The sequence below is a fragment of the Myxocyprinus asiaticus genome, chromosome 24 (genome assembly GCF_019703515.2).
Source record: "Myxocyprinus asiaticus isolate MX2 ecotype Aquarium Trade chromosome 24, UBuf_Myxa_2, whole genome shotgun sequence".
NCBI lineage: Eukaryota > Metazoa > Chordata > Actinopteri > Cypriniformes > Catostomidae > Myxocyprinus > Myxocyprinus asiaticus.
Genome location: NC_059367.1, coordinates 46,162,253 through 46,177,610, shown reverse-complemented (window position 1 = coordinate 46,177,610; position 15,358 = coordinate 46,162,253). Strand labels below are relative to the sequence as shown.

Here is a 15,358-nt window from a genome sequence, read left to right as displayed (position 1 = left end):
TGATCTAACATTGGCAAGTTAAGAAGGTAAAGAGAAAATGTCTTACATCATTGTCACAGCTGATAGTACACTTCCCATCCAGAGCTGCACACTTCAGGATACAAGAGAAACACACTATTACACCAGAAAGCAACATGAATAGAAACAGATATATGATCCACATTGATAATGATAAGCTGAAAACGACAATGGGGATAAGTGAATTGTGTCTGTTTGTGTTTGTGTCTGTTTGTGTGTGTGTGTATTTACCTGTCTGCTAGCAGTCCAAAACTTTCTCTGGAAGAACTCTAGTTTCATTTGTATCCCAACAGCTGTAACACAATGAACTTCACACATTAAACAACAACAAGAGCTCATCACAGCTGTTGAACATGTTTGTCAGTATGTGTCTGTTCTTATGTGATAAATAAAATGACCTAATATTCTCATCACAAGCAAAAATTCTTGGTCCTATTTTTAGAGAGCTACGTCTTAAAGACCTCATGAAATCACAGTTTAAGATGTTTTGCTTGTAGTCAATGTCTATTAGTTTTAAAGGGATAGTTTACCCAAAAATGTAAATTCTTTCATAATTTATTCACCCTCATGACATCCCAGATGTGCATGACTCTCTTTCTTCTGAAGAACACAAAAAAAGATTTTTAAGATTATCTCAGCTCTGTTGCTTCATACAATGGTGACCAAAACATTGAAGGTCCAAAAAGCATATAAAGGCAGCATAAAAGTAATCCATATAACTACAGTGGTTAAATCCATATTTTCAGAAGTGATATGATAGGTGTGGGTGAGGAAACAGATCAATAATTAAGCCAATTTTACTTTAAATCTACTGTCAAACAGCTCTACTATAGCTGTCTCGTTTAGAAGGCTGTGTGCTCCGGATGTCGCATTTGTCAGCAGCATATGTCACAGAGGCGTTTCAGGAAAGCAAGTAGGACACTCCGAATGCAGCCTTTGAATGCGACATTCTTTCACAGGAATTTAGAGGATGCAGGAGGTGTATCCTTCATTGGCCCTTACAACCCACATTTATTTGCGTCAACAGAAATGTACATAATTTCTCTAAAATACGTACGCTGATTTACCTGAAAATATAATGTTCAAATGCAAATAATGTTAATTCCCAAGTCAAAGTACCTCAGTAGATGGGAGTAAAATATATAATATGTAAAATTATAATATATAATATAAAATACAGTATTATTATATTATGAGCGGTGGTGAAAGAATAGATTTTAAGTAAAAATATATATATATTTTTTTTTTAATATTGACCTATTTCTCATCCACACCTATCATATCGCTTCTGAAGATATGGATTTAACCACTGGAGTCATATGGATTACTTTTATGCTGCCTTCATATGCTTTTTGGATCTTCAAAGTTCTGGCTACCATTCACTTTGTATTGTATGGACCTACAGAGCTGAGATATCTTCTGGGATGGCATGAGATTGAGTAAATGATTAGAGAATTTAAATTTTTGGAGTATTTATGTTATATGCTAGTTTACTCTTAAACGTTGACAATTTCCACTCTTCAAAACTTCACTCTATTCCAGAAGCAGTAACCCAGAAAATTACAACTACATACGGTGGAGAAATTTTGTCCAATCAAATGCTCTCTAGAACAAGAACATCCCCAACCCCTAAAATACATGCCTTCGGTATGTCCGTGTTCTAAACTGCATAAATGATGCCTGCGCCGGTGTTATAGGCAGGCTACCAGAGATTAAGCCGTGAATGTTTTAATTAGAGCACTGAATGTTTTTATCATCTTGTAATGATGTTAAAAGTACCATTGCTTCAATACTAATATAAGTGATAGTAAATATGAATGTATTTTAATATTAAGCATTATTATATTATTAATATATTATTATTATCGAATTACATGTTAATTATCATATTAATTACATGGTATGCAGATTGATTAATCAAATTAATCGCATTTAATCTCATATATAAATATTTGTTGAGAAAGTCCCTCAAATAACAATAATTCAATAATGATTAAATAATTATAAATAGTTATATTTAAATAATTATAAATAATATTTATATATTATAAAAATAATAATTCAGATAATCAAAATGCATTACATTATTGTGGCACACGAGTAAAACATTAAAAAATATTACAAGGTTCCATTTGTTAACATTAGTAAACGACATTAGTTAACATGAACTATCAATGAATAATACTTCTACAGCATTTATTAATCTTAGTTTTTTCTGATAATTTACTCACCCTCAGGCCATTCAAGATGTATCTGAGTTTCTTTCTTCATCAAAACAGAATTTAAGATTTTTAGGATTTCATTTCGTGCCTCCTCCTTTAAACAATGCAAGTGAATGTACTCCATTTTTTGACGGTCCAAAACTCATATTTACGGTGCATCAAAATAATCCACACAACTCCAGTCAACAAATAAAGTTCTTCTGAACCCAAACGATTGATTATTTTTAGAAACAAAACAATATTTATATACTTTTTAACTACAAATTTTTGCTTCAGTACATCTCTGTAACACACGCTCATGAGAGGGATGATATAAGCTCGTTGGTAAGGTCACGCGTCACGTGGAGGAGGAGGCAAGAAGTGCGTCATTGTTTACAAGAGAAGTAGTGCTGTACAAAAGTTTAATTGTCTTTGCTGTAGATTTGTATTTGTATAAGTGTATTGTTCATAATGGTCGTTTAGTGTGTGTTCAACCTTCAGAAACCCCAAAGAAAATGCATTATTGCATTATTTTGATGCAACCTAAATATGTATTTTGGACTGTCAAAAAATGGAGTATATTCACTTGCATTGTTTAAAGGAGGAGGAATGAAATCCTAAAAATCTTAAATTCTGTTTTGATGAAGAAAGAAACTCTTGGATTAAATTATCAGCAAATTTTCATTTTTAGGTGAACTATTCCTTTAAGTCTTTTGAACTAATAATGCTTAATGTGACACCATCAGATATAAAAAACTCTGTCGTCTTTTGCCCTTGCTACAGTATATAGATCACCCGGGCCTTATTCTGATTTCCTTGGTGAATTTGCTAATTTTTTAACAGATCTTGTAGTTACTGTAGATAGAGTTTTAACTGTTGGTGACTTCAACATTCACATAGATAATGAAAATGACACATTGGGATTAGCATTTATCTATATTCTCAATTCCCTTGGAGTCAGACAAAATGTGACAGGACCAACTCATTGCCATAATCATACACTAGATTTAATTCTGTCCACATAGAAATTCTACCACAGAGCGATGACATCTCAGATCATTACCTCATCTCTTGTATGCTGCGATCAACTAATGTTACTCAATCTAAATCATGATATCGTTCAGGTAGAACTATTCTTTCGACCACTAAAGCTTCACTAATAATCTTCCAGATCTATCTCATACACTCAATAAGCCCCAAAGACTACAAGAACTTGATGAAATAACAGAAACTATAAATACAGTCTTCACTAGCACTCTTGATAGTGCCGCCCCCCTTTGATTAAAGAAAATTAAAGAGAAAAGCCCTGCACCATGGTACAATGATCACATTCATGCTCTCAAGAGAGCAGCTCAGAAAATGGAGCGCAAGTGGAAGAATGCAAAATTAGAAGTATTTTGCGGTGCATGGAAGGATAGTGTCTGTAGCTACAGACAGGCACTAAAAGCTGCCAGGTCAGAATATTTTAGCAAACTTATAGATAATAACCACAACAATCCTAGGTGTTTATTCAGTACTGTGGCTAAATTGGTTAGGAATAAAGCCTTAACTGAACCAGATATTCCATCGCAGCACAAGAGTAATGACTTCATGAATTTCTTTACTGATAAAATTTAAATAATCAGAAATAAAATTGGAATTATGCAATCATCTGTCACAGTACCTCAGAAAACAGTGTCTCATAATTTTCCTCACGTGCAACTTCAATCCTTCACATTCATAGGTCATGAAGAGCTAACAAAACTTATTGAAACATCAAAAGCCACAACATGTATGTTAGATCCAATACCAACTAAGCTCTTAACCTGTTGATGTGCATGCCCACCCCCCCCAAGAACTGATGTCACTTTGCTTAAATTAGTTCACATATACTATATAGTCTAGTCAAAAAAGAGTTAATAATGTTGACATATTATAAAGATGTGTAATTTGTCAACATTATGAACAATTTTGAACAGCACACTATATGGTAAATGTGAACTAATTTAAGCAAAGTAAAGTCAAACCCATGGGTGGGGTCAATGAGCATCAACAGGTTAAAAGAGGTATTCCCTGTAATCTCAGAACATCTTCTTAATATTATTAACTCTTCGCTATCCTTAGGACATGTCCCAAGAAACTTTAAAATGGCAGTTATCAAACCGCTTATTAAGAAGCCACAACTTGGTCCTGGAGAACTGGCTAATTATAGACCGATTTCAAATCTCCCGTTTATGTCAAAAATACTAGAAAAAGTAGTATCCTCCCAACTATGTTCATTTCTACAGAGAAATAGTATATATGAATAAATTCAGTCAGGATTTAGGCCCTATCACAGTACAGAGACCGCACTTATCAGAGTTACAAACGACTTGCTCTTGTCATCTGATCATGGCTGCATTTCACTTCTAGTGCTTTTAGATCTTAGTGCTGCATTCGACATGATAGATCAGGACATTCTCTTGAATAGGCAAGAGAATTATGTTGGCATTTGTGGACTTGCATTAACATGGTTTACAGTGCATCCGGAAAGTATTCACAGCGCTTCACTTTTTCCACATTTTGTTATGTTACAGCCTTATTCCAAAATGGATTAAATTCATTATTTTCCTCAAAATTCTACAAACAATACCCCATAATGACAACGTGAAAGAAGTTTGTTTGAAATCTTTGCAAATTTATTAAAAATAAAAAATGAAAAAATAAAATAAAATAAAAATAAATCACATGTACATAAGTATTCACAGCCTTTGCCATGACACTCAAAATTGAGCTCAGGTGCATCCTGTCTCCACTGATCATCCTTAAGATGTTTCTACAACTTGATTAGAGTCCACCTGTGGTAAATTCAGTTTATTGGACATGATTTGGAAAGGCACACACCTGTCTATATAAGGTCCCACAGTTAACAGTGCATGTCAGAGCACAAACCAAGCCATGAAGTCCAAGGAATTGTCTGTAGACCTCTGAGACAGGATTGTATAGAGGCACAGATCTGGGGAAGGGTACAGAAAAATGTCTGCAGCATTGAAGGTCCCAATGAGCACAGTGGCCTCCATCATCCGTAAATGGAAGAAGTTTGGAAACACCAGGACTCTTCCTAGAGCTGGCCGCCTGGCCAAACTGAGCGATCGGGGGAGAAGGGCCTTAGTCAGGGAGGTGACCAAGAACCCGATGGTCACTCTGACAGAGCTCCAGCATTTCTCTGTGGAGAGAGGAGAATCTTCCAGAAGAACAACCATCTCTGCAGCACTCCACCAATCAGGCCTGTATGGTAGAGTGGCCAGACGGAAGCCACTCCTCAGTAAAAGGCACATGACAGCCCGCCTGGAGTTTGCCAAAAGGCAAAATGCTCTGGTCTGATGAAACAAAGAAGGACTCTCAGAAAGGCTGTGAATACTTATGTTTTTTTTTCATTTTTTTTTTTTTTTATAAATTTGCAAAGATTTCAAACAAACTTCTTTCACATTGTCATTGTGGGGTATTGTTTGTAGAATTTTGAGGAACATAATGAATTTAATCCATTTTGGAATAAGGCTGTAACATAACAAAATGTGGAAAAAGTGAAGTGCTGTGAATACTTTCCGGATGCACTGTAGGTCCTTTTTAGCAGACCGCTACCAATTTGTCTATGTAAATGAAGAATTGTCAAACCAAACAAAAGTAAAGTATGGAGTGCCACAGGGATCAGTTAGGGCCTCTGCTTTTCTCCTTGTATATGCTTCCCCTGGGAGATATTATTAGGAATCGTGGAATAGGTTTCCACTGTTATGCAGACGATACCCAACTTTATATTTCTTCAAAACCTGACGAAATTTCACAATTCTCCAAATTAGTAGAGTGTATCAATGAAATAAAAGACTGGATGGCCAGAAATGTCCTTCTACTCAATTCTGACAAAACAGAGGTACTAATTATTGGACCAAAAACCTCTAAAAATAAGCCGCTAAAATATAATTTGACTCTCGATGAATATACTGTTACATCGTCTTCAACAGCAAAGAACTTAGGTGTTATATCTGATACCAATCTGTCCTTTGAAAATCAAATTACCAATGTTTGTAGAACAGAATTCTTCCACCTAAGAAATATTGCTAAATTACGTCACGTTCTCTGTTGCTGATGCCGAAAAACTAATATATGCGTTCATGACCTCAAGACTAGATTATTGTAATGCATTACTGGGAGGATGTCCAGCAAGATCAATAAATAAACTTCAATTGGTTCAAAATGCAGTAGCCAGAGTGCTGACTAGAACCAAGAAACGATCATATTAGCCCCATTTTATCGTCGTTACATTGGCTACCTGTTAAATTTCATATTAATTTTAAAATTCTGTTAACTACATACAAAGCTTTGAATGGTCTAGCTCCGCAGTACTTAAGTGACCTGCTACCACGCTATATTCCATCACATTCATTACGATCACAAAATTGTGGCCTGTTAATAGTTCCTAGAATATCAAAATCCACAAGAGGATGAACTGATGACAACTCCAACTGGGATAAGACATGGGATACATCATATGCCATTGCCTGAACCTTGGATTTAGGATAGACCTCACCGAAATTACTGGCCGGTTGAACTGCGATGCACCTCACTGATCTCTGCCTGCATCACCTCGGTCTAATGATGGACTACACTCTTATAATGAAATACATAGACTATCATTTAATTGCCAACACAACCCTTCATCAGCCAACTAACAAGTATAATGCATCTATGTGAACTTCTGCAGTTAATCCAGGATGGACTTCAAAGACATTTGTCATTAACCTTACATTTCATACAAAATCTGTGTTTAAACACTGACCCTTAACACTTATTTAGTTTAATAATTTTAAACTATGACTTACACTATACATAAGTAATATTGGCATTATATTCATGATGTTAGCCAGAGGGGAACTGGCCCCCACAGTGAGCCTGGTTTCTCCCAAGGTTATTTTTCTCCGGTTTTGTGTTCCTTGCCACAGTCACCTTCGGCTTGTTCACTGGGTTTCTAAATACAATTATTATTTAATTACATATTTTTAAACACAATAGTATTTTATCAAACTACACATTGATGCCCCTGAAGAAAATAGGTGGTACCCAAGCTTGAATTAAGGTCCGGGGACATAATTATTTGCATTCATTTTTTTAACACGTTATTTTTTGTATAATTAATCACACTAAATTAACACATAAAATCGACATCCCTCATATATATATATATATATATATATATATATATATATATATATATATATATATATATAAGAAGAGTGCTTGTGAGTTGTGGCTGTATGTGAACATGTGGAATTGAAAGAAGAGAGGGACCAATAATAGATTATAGCCCTCGTTTATCACAGTGCATTTGTTGGTCATGTGGTCAAGCGTTCGAATGTGTCATTTGAGGACCAGGGTTCAAATCTAATCTAAACTGGAAATATGTGGAAAAGTAAAATGTACCCAGCAGACGAGCGACATGCTTTTATTGCATAAATACATATTAAATCAGATAAATATTAACATTCGATATCACTGTAAAAAATTATTGAGCTTAAGTCAGATGGATGAGTAAAATCATGTTCTGTGAACTTGAAGTGTGTCAAAACACAATGAGTTACAACCTCAACTTGAACAGAATTTGAAAACTTTAAATAACATGTTCAAATAATTACAAATCAGACATCCCAGTAACTTTTTATGAAATGTGCATGTGCCCGAAACACTTTACGCCATGATGACATACTGCTTCACCTGAGCTGATACAGATTGGTTGTCCATCAATACATAAAACAAAAAAAATAATAATAATTAAATGATGAGTGGTATGCTTTAATCCAACCAGCAACACATTAGAATAAAATTAGTTCTTAAAATTTAAAAACAAGGACTAAAAACGGTTCAAGGAATAAAAACAAAAACCGAAAAAAAAAAGAAATAAAATCCTAAATTTTTTGCAGACTATAATCAAAAACAGGAAAAAGTCCCTTCAATTGTTCTGAAGAAAAAAATTTATTTTTAAATGCTGGTAATCGGTTAATAACCGGCTAATTTCGTTTGGATACTTTTTTTCATGAAACCATAGACCAAAGGGTTTAATCACAGTACATTTTTGGAATTTCATCACTTCCTGTTGTCCAAAAAATGGGGCTTCACTCTTTTTAGTACTTGTAAAGAAAGTGCTTTGATCCTGAAGGAAACCACTGCATCACACATTTCTTTGCCAAACTGAACACTGTGTACATAGCCTTCCATTACATGCTGCAGACCTTTTTGGCAAGTATATATAATTACTACATATACACTGGCGGCCAAAAGTTTGGAATAATGTATGGATTTTGCTGTTTCGGAAGGAAATTGGTACTTTAATTCACTTAAGTGGCATTCAACTGATCACAAAGTACAATCAGGACATTACTGATGTAAAAAACAGCACCATCACTATTTGAAAAAAGTAATTTTTGATCAAATCTAGACAGGCCCCATTTCCAGCAGCCATCACTCCAACACCTTATCCTTGAGTAATCCATTATATCAAACACTGCTGAAAGCTATTTGGTTTGTTAAATGAAGCTTAACATGTCTTTGTGTTTGTTTTTGAGTTGCCACAGTATGCAATAGTCTGGCATGTCTTAAGGTCAATATTATGGCAAAAATGGCAAAAAAGAAACAGCTTTCTCTAGAAACTCATCAGTCAATCATTGTTTTGAGGAATGAAAGCTATACAATGCTTGAAATTGCCAAAAAACTGAAGATTTCATACAAAAGTGTACACTACAGTCTTCAAAGACAAAGGACAACTGACTCTAACAAGGACAGAAAGAGATGTGGAATGCCAGTGATAAGTACATCAGAGTCTCTAGTTTGAGAAATAGATGCCTCACATGTCCTCAGCTGACAGCTTCATTGAATTCTACACGCTCAACACCAGTTTAATTTACAACAGTAAAGAGAAGACTCAGGGGTGCAGGCCTTATGGGAAGAATTGCAAAGAAAAAGCCACTTTTGAAACAGAAAAAACTAAAGAAAAGGTTAGAGTGGGCAAAGAAACACAGACATTGGACAACAGATAATTGGAAAAGAGTGTTATAGATCTTAACCCCATTGAGTTTTTTTTGGGCGAGAAGTGCCCAACAAGACAGGAAGCATGGGGTGAAATGTCACCTGAGTATCTGGACAAACTGATAGCTAGAATGCCAATGATCTGCAAAGCTGTCATTGCTGCACATGGGGGATGTTTTGATGAGAACACTTTGAAGTAGTTTAAGATGTTCTGAATTTTTTTTTCAAATTGTAATTGTAATTTTTCACATTATTAATGTCCTGCCTATACATTGTGATCAGTTGAATGCCCTTTGGTGAATAAAAGTACCAATTTATTTCCATAAGAGCAAACACTGTACATTATTCCAAACGTTTCGCCAGTGTACATGCATAATTAATCCAGATGCAAGGGAAAAAATAGAGGTAAAAAGTCTTCACTGAATTATTGATTGGTATGAATGCATTAATACAGATTAGATGCTGCTGGGTTTTGACTGAGAAGCAGATCTGTACTTAAAACAAATAATTAAAATAAAATAATGAATAATGAATAAGTATGAATGGAAATATTTACATTTACAAAATTCTACCAACAACAATTGTTGTATAATAACACTTGCCTACACTATATATATATATATATATATCGATCAGCCACAACAGTAAAACTACCTGCCTAATATTGTGTAGGCACAATATTATCTACTGGGATTTTCACACACAACAGTCTGAAGAATTTACTCAGAATTGTGTCAAAAACAAAAAACATCCAGTGAGGGGCAGTTCTGCAGATGGAAACGCCTTGATGATGAGAGAGGTCAACAGAGAATGGCCCGACTGGTTCGAATATATATAATTATGGATCGTTACATGGTTTTATTCAAGTCAAAAAAAAAAAAATTATTTGGACTAAATCAACCTGACAAATTACTTTACACCAAAAAGTAAAAGCTATTAAAAAGTAATTGTTATTCATACTTACATGTTGACTATATCGAGACGAAATCAAATATGCTACGTATTAGGGATATTTAAACTAATATGATGGATGAAATAAACCATGGAAATTGTACAACTCAGTCCGTTACATATTTATAGTGTGTTACCTGTAAAGCTGGCACTTGCGTTTCAATGGCAAAAAAGTACGAAAATACAATGAAGAACACAAGTGAGGGGAGAAGTCTCTGTTCACCTATTATCCATACTAAATATAACGTGAAAAGAATAACTCATCAGCTCAAGGAGAGTTTGTCATAAAAAATTTGATCTTTAGGGAAGTAAACCTGAACACAGCAGGAGGACTGAAAAGTCTGAAGTGTAGTAGAATAAAAATAAATTCCTAATGGTATCTGATCTTTTCTGTTTTTATTTTAAGTTGAATTTTATGGCCATTATTAAATGTTTTAATATGACCATTTATTAAATGTATTAAACACATTAAATGTATTTAATTAATTACATGTATTTCACCCATAATTTTAGATAAAACTAAACTAAATTGAATGGACAAATTGAAAATGAAGTCGAAAAAAAAACTACATTAAAATTCAAAATAATAACAACTCTGGTTGTAATGACTAACGCAGCTTTCACTTTCTTTAGTCTATGTTTGAGTGGAGGGGAAAATAATAACAAATAATTATTATATATTATACAGAAATAAAGCCCATCTGGCACCAACAATAATGCCATGGTTGATATCACTTTTTTTCCCCATTTCAATGGTTGATGTCAAATCAAAATCAAATCAAATCACTTTATTGTCACATAGCCATATACACAAGTGCAATGGTGTGTGAAATTCTTGGGTGCAGTTCCGATCAACATAGCAGTCGTGACAGTGATGAGACATATACCAATTTACAATAACATCAAATTAACACAACACAATTTAAACGTCTGTTATACATAATTAAACTCAACTTAAAACATCAAATTAACACAACACAATTTAAACATCTGTTATACATAATTACACAACTTAAAACATCAAATTAACACAACACAATTTAAACATCTGTTATACACATAATTACACTCAACAATATACAAATAATAACATACACTGTACAGTATACAATATGCTGTTTTTGTTTTTTTTTGTTTTTTACTATATAGATACTATATAGATACACATTATTCAATAAAAATTAAAATATATATGAAAAAAGTATATATATATATATATATATATATATATATATATATATATATATATAGAATGTACAGTATTGTACTGTATTGACATTCAAGCTGTCGGTTGATAGTCAGTTGTTAAGAGAGACATAATATAATAACAGTAATATAATTTATGACAGTCCGGTGTGAGATAAAAGAGTAATAAAGTGCAGGGCTGATGTATTTTGATCGTGGGAGATCAAGAGTTCAGAAGTCTGATTGCTTGGGGGAAGAAGCTATCATGGAGTCGGCTGGTGCGGGTCCTGATGCTGCGATACCGCCTACCTGATGGTAGCAGAGAGAACAGCCCATGGCTCGGGTGGCTGGAGTCTCTGATGATCCTCCGAGCTTTTTTCACACACCGCCTTGTATATATTTCCTGGAGGGAGGGAAGCTCACCTCCGATGATGTGTCTGGCAGTTCGCACCACACTTTGCAGTGCTTTGCGGTTGTGGGCGGTGCTATTGCCGTACCAGGCGGAGATACAGCCAGTCAGGATGCTCTCCACAGTGCAGGTGTAGAACCGTGTGAGGATGTGGCGGTTCATTCCAAACTTCCTCAGCCGTCTCAGGAAGAAGAGGCGCTGATGAGCCTTCTTCACAACGACTTCAGTGTGGACGGACCATGTGAGTTCCTCAGTGATGTGGACACCCAGGAACTTGAAGCTGCTGACTCTCTCCACTGGTGCTCCATTGATGGTGATGGGACTGTGTTCTCTGTCTTTTCTTCTGAAGTCCACCACAAGCTCCTTTGTCTTACTGACGTTGAGGGAGAGGTTGTGCTCCTGACACCAGTGTGTCAGAGTGTGCACCTCCTCTCGGTAGGCTGTTTCATCATTGTCAGTGATCAGACCTACCACCATCATGTCATCAGCAAACTTAATGATGGCATTGGAGTTATGTGTTGCCACACAGTCATGTGTGTACAGGGAATACAGTAGTGGGCTGAGAACACAGCCCTGCGGGGCTCCAGTGTTGAGGGTCAGTGATGAGGAGATGTTGCTGCCTATTCTAACCACCTGGCGTCTGCTTGACAGGAAGTCCAGGATCCAGCTGCACAGCGAGCTGTTTAAGCCCAGAGCCCGGAGTTTCTCATCTAGCTTGGAGGGCACTATGGTGTTGAATGCTGAGCTGTAGTCTACAAACAACATTCTCACATAAGTGTTCTTTTTTTCCAGGTGGGAGAGAGCAGTGTGTATTGTAGATGCAATGGCATCATCAGTGGAACGGTTGTTGCGGTATGCAAACTGCAGCGGGTCAAGATTGAGTGGTAATACAGAGCAGATGTAATCTCTGATTAGTCTCTCAAAACATTTGCTGATGATGGGGGTCAGAGCAACAGGACGCCAGTCATTTAAACAAGTTATTTTCGATTGTTTTGGAACAGGCACAATGGTGGATGTTTTAAAGCATGTGGGGACTACAGACAAAGAGAGGGAAAGGTTGAAAATGTCCGTAAAAACACCAGCCAGCTGGTTCGCGCACGCTCTGATGACGCGGCCCGGAATGCCGTCTGGACCCGCGGCTTTGCGGATATTCACCCGTCGGAAGGATCGGGTTACATCCGCTACAGAGACGGAGAGTGAACTAACCTCTGTAGCTTCGGCCGTGAGAGCTCTCTCCGCGAGGGCGGTGTTAGTTCCCTCGAAACAAGCATAAAAAGTATTTAGCTCATCCGGTAGAGAGGCAACGGTGTTCATGGCGGAGTTTTTATTCCCTTTAAAGTCCGTGATGATGTTAATTCCCTGCCACATGCTTCTAGAGTTGGTGGTGTTAAACTGTCCTTCAATCTTGCTCCTGTACTGGCGTTTTGCTGTTTTGATAGTTTTTCGGAGGGCATAACTGGCTTGTTTATGCTCCTCCGCGTTCCCGGAATTAAAAGCGGAGGTCCGCACATTAAGTGCCGCGCGAACATCGCTATTGATCCACGGCTTCTGATTCGGATAGATTCGCACAGTTCTGGTCGGAATCATTTCCTCTACACACGTTCTGATGAAACACATTACGCTATCAGCGTAAAGCTCGATGTCGTCATCAGAGGCGGACCGGAACATCTCCCAGTCCGTGCGATCAAAATGTGCGATAAAAGTCTTAAAAACAGCGTAGAGTCTGATTGGTCCGACCAGCACTGGATCGTTCTGAGGGTGGGTGCTTCCTGTTTCAGTTTCTGCCTGTAAGCGGGCAGAAGCAGAATGGAAGAGTGGTCCGATTTGCCAAATGGTGGGCGGGGGAGGGATTTGTAGCCATCCCGGAATGGAGAGTAGCAATGGTCCAAAACCCGGTCCCCTCGTGTGTTGAAACTAATGTGCTGGTGATATTTTGGTGCGACTGATTTTAAACTGGCTTTATTAAAGTCCCCTGTCACAATGAACGCGGCCTCAGGGTGCGCGGTTTCCTGCTCACTTATACTCCCATACAGTTCCTTGAGTGCCCGGTCTGTGTCGGCTTGTGGTGGAATGTACACAGCAGTGATAATGACCGCTGTGAATTCCCTCGGTAGCCAGAATGGTCGACACAGAAGCATAAGAAATTCCAGATCAGGAGAACAGAAAGACTTGATAGAATGTACGTTCCTCTGATCACACCAGGATTTGTTGATCATAAAACATACACCACCTCCTCTAGTTTTACCTGAGAGGTCTTTCACTCTGTCCGCTCGGAGCATGGAGAACCCCGTGGGTTCAATGGCTGAGTCTGGAATCTCCGCAGACATCCAAGTTTCCGTAAGGCAGATAATGCAGCAGTCCCTCATCTCTCGTTGGAAAGAGATCCGCGCTTTCAGCTCGCAGAGCTTGTTATCCAGAGACTGAACATTTGCCAGTAGAATAGTGGGTAGCGGGGGTCGATTTGCGCGGCGTCTTACTCTGATGAGAACGCCGGCTCTGTTTCCCCTTTTCCTCCTGCGTTTCCGCGGCCGTGCTGCCCAGACAAAGGGCTCCGCTTGCGTGTTTGTAAACAGCGGGTCGGCATTGAGGAATGTGAAGTCCGGTTTACGGTGTGAGATCGCTGAACCAGTGTCCAAAAGAGTTTGTCTGTCGTAGACAATAAGGCAGACAACATCCAAGACAAAAAACATAAGAATTGTAAACAAAACAAACAAACCATTGCTATGTTGTGTCGGAGCTCGCAACGCAGCAGCCATACTCGGCGCCATCTTGAGTCCTGATCAAAGTTGATGTGAACATCAACAGTTGATGGGAACATTAACTGAAGCTCATGACCCGTATCTGCATGATTTTATGAACTGCACTGCATTCACACGATTGGCTGATTAGATAATCGCATGGATGATTGTTGGTGCCAGATGGGCTGGTTTGACTATTTCTGTAACTGCTGATCTACTGAGATTTTCAAACACAACAGTCTCTAGAATTTACTCCGAATGGTGCCAAAAACAAAAAACATCCAGTGAGCAGCAGTTCTGTGGACGGAAATGCCTTGTTGATGAGAGAGGTCAACAGAGAATGTCCAGACTGGTTCGAACTGACAAAATCTACGGTAACTCAGATAATTGCACTGTACAATTGTGGTGAGAAGAATAGCATCTCAAAATGCTATTCTGAGATGTGGGTTGGCGCTGTTTTGGTGGCACGAGGGGGACCTACACAATATTAGGCAGGTGGTTTTAATGTTGTGGCTGATCGGTGTATAGCTGCTATTCTTCTCTATGCAAATTCAAGTCAACTCATTTTTATTTGTAAAGCGCCTTTCACAACACACATTGTTTCAAAGCAGCTTTACATTAACATTACATTACATTAGATCATGCATTAACAGAAAATGAAACTGTACGATTGTGAATTGTGTTTAAAATTAAGTAATTAAATAATAATTGTATTTAGTAAATATTTAATAAATGAGCAAGCCGAAGGTGACTGTGGAACACAAAACTCCATAAGATGTTGGTTAATGGAGAAAAATAACCTTGGGAGAAACCAGGATCACTGT

General features: G+C 37.3%; 1 protein-coding gene across 1 annotated transcript in view; it reads right to left on the bottom strand.

Annotated features, from left to right (window-relative positions):
* cacna2d3a (calcium channel, voltage-dependent, alpha 2/delta subunit 3a) overlaps positions 1 to 15,358 on the bottom strand; it is a 438,757-nt gene that overhangs the window by 77,816 nt on the left and 345,583 nt on the right. Inside the window, exons 27-28 of the mRNA XM_051653874.1 lie at positions 250 to 311; positions 47 to 91 (exon numbers count right to left, since the gene is read on the bottom strand). Of these exons, the coding sequence (XP_051509834.1) occupies positions 47 to 91; positions 250 to 311 (107 nt within the window). The remainder of the gene's footprint in view (positions 1 to 46; positions 92 to 249; positions 312 to 15,358) is intronic.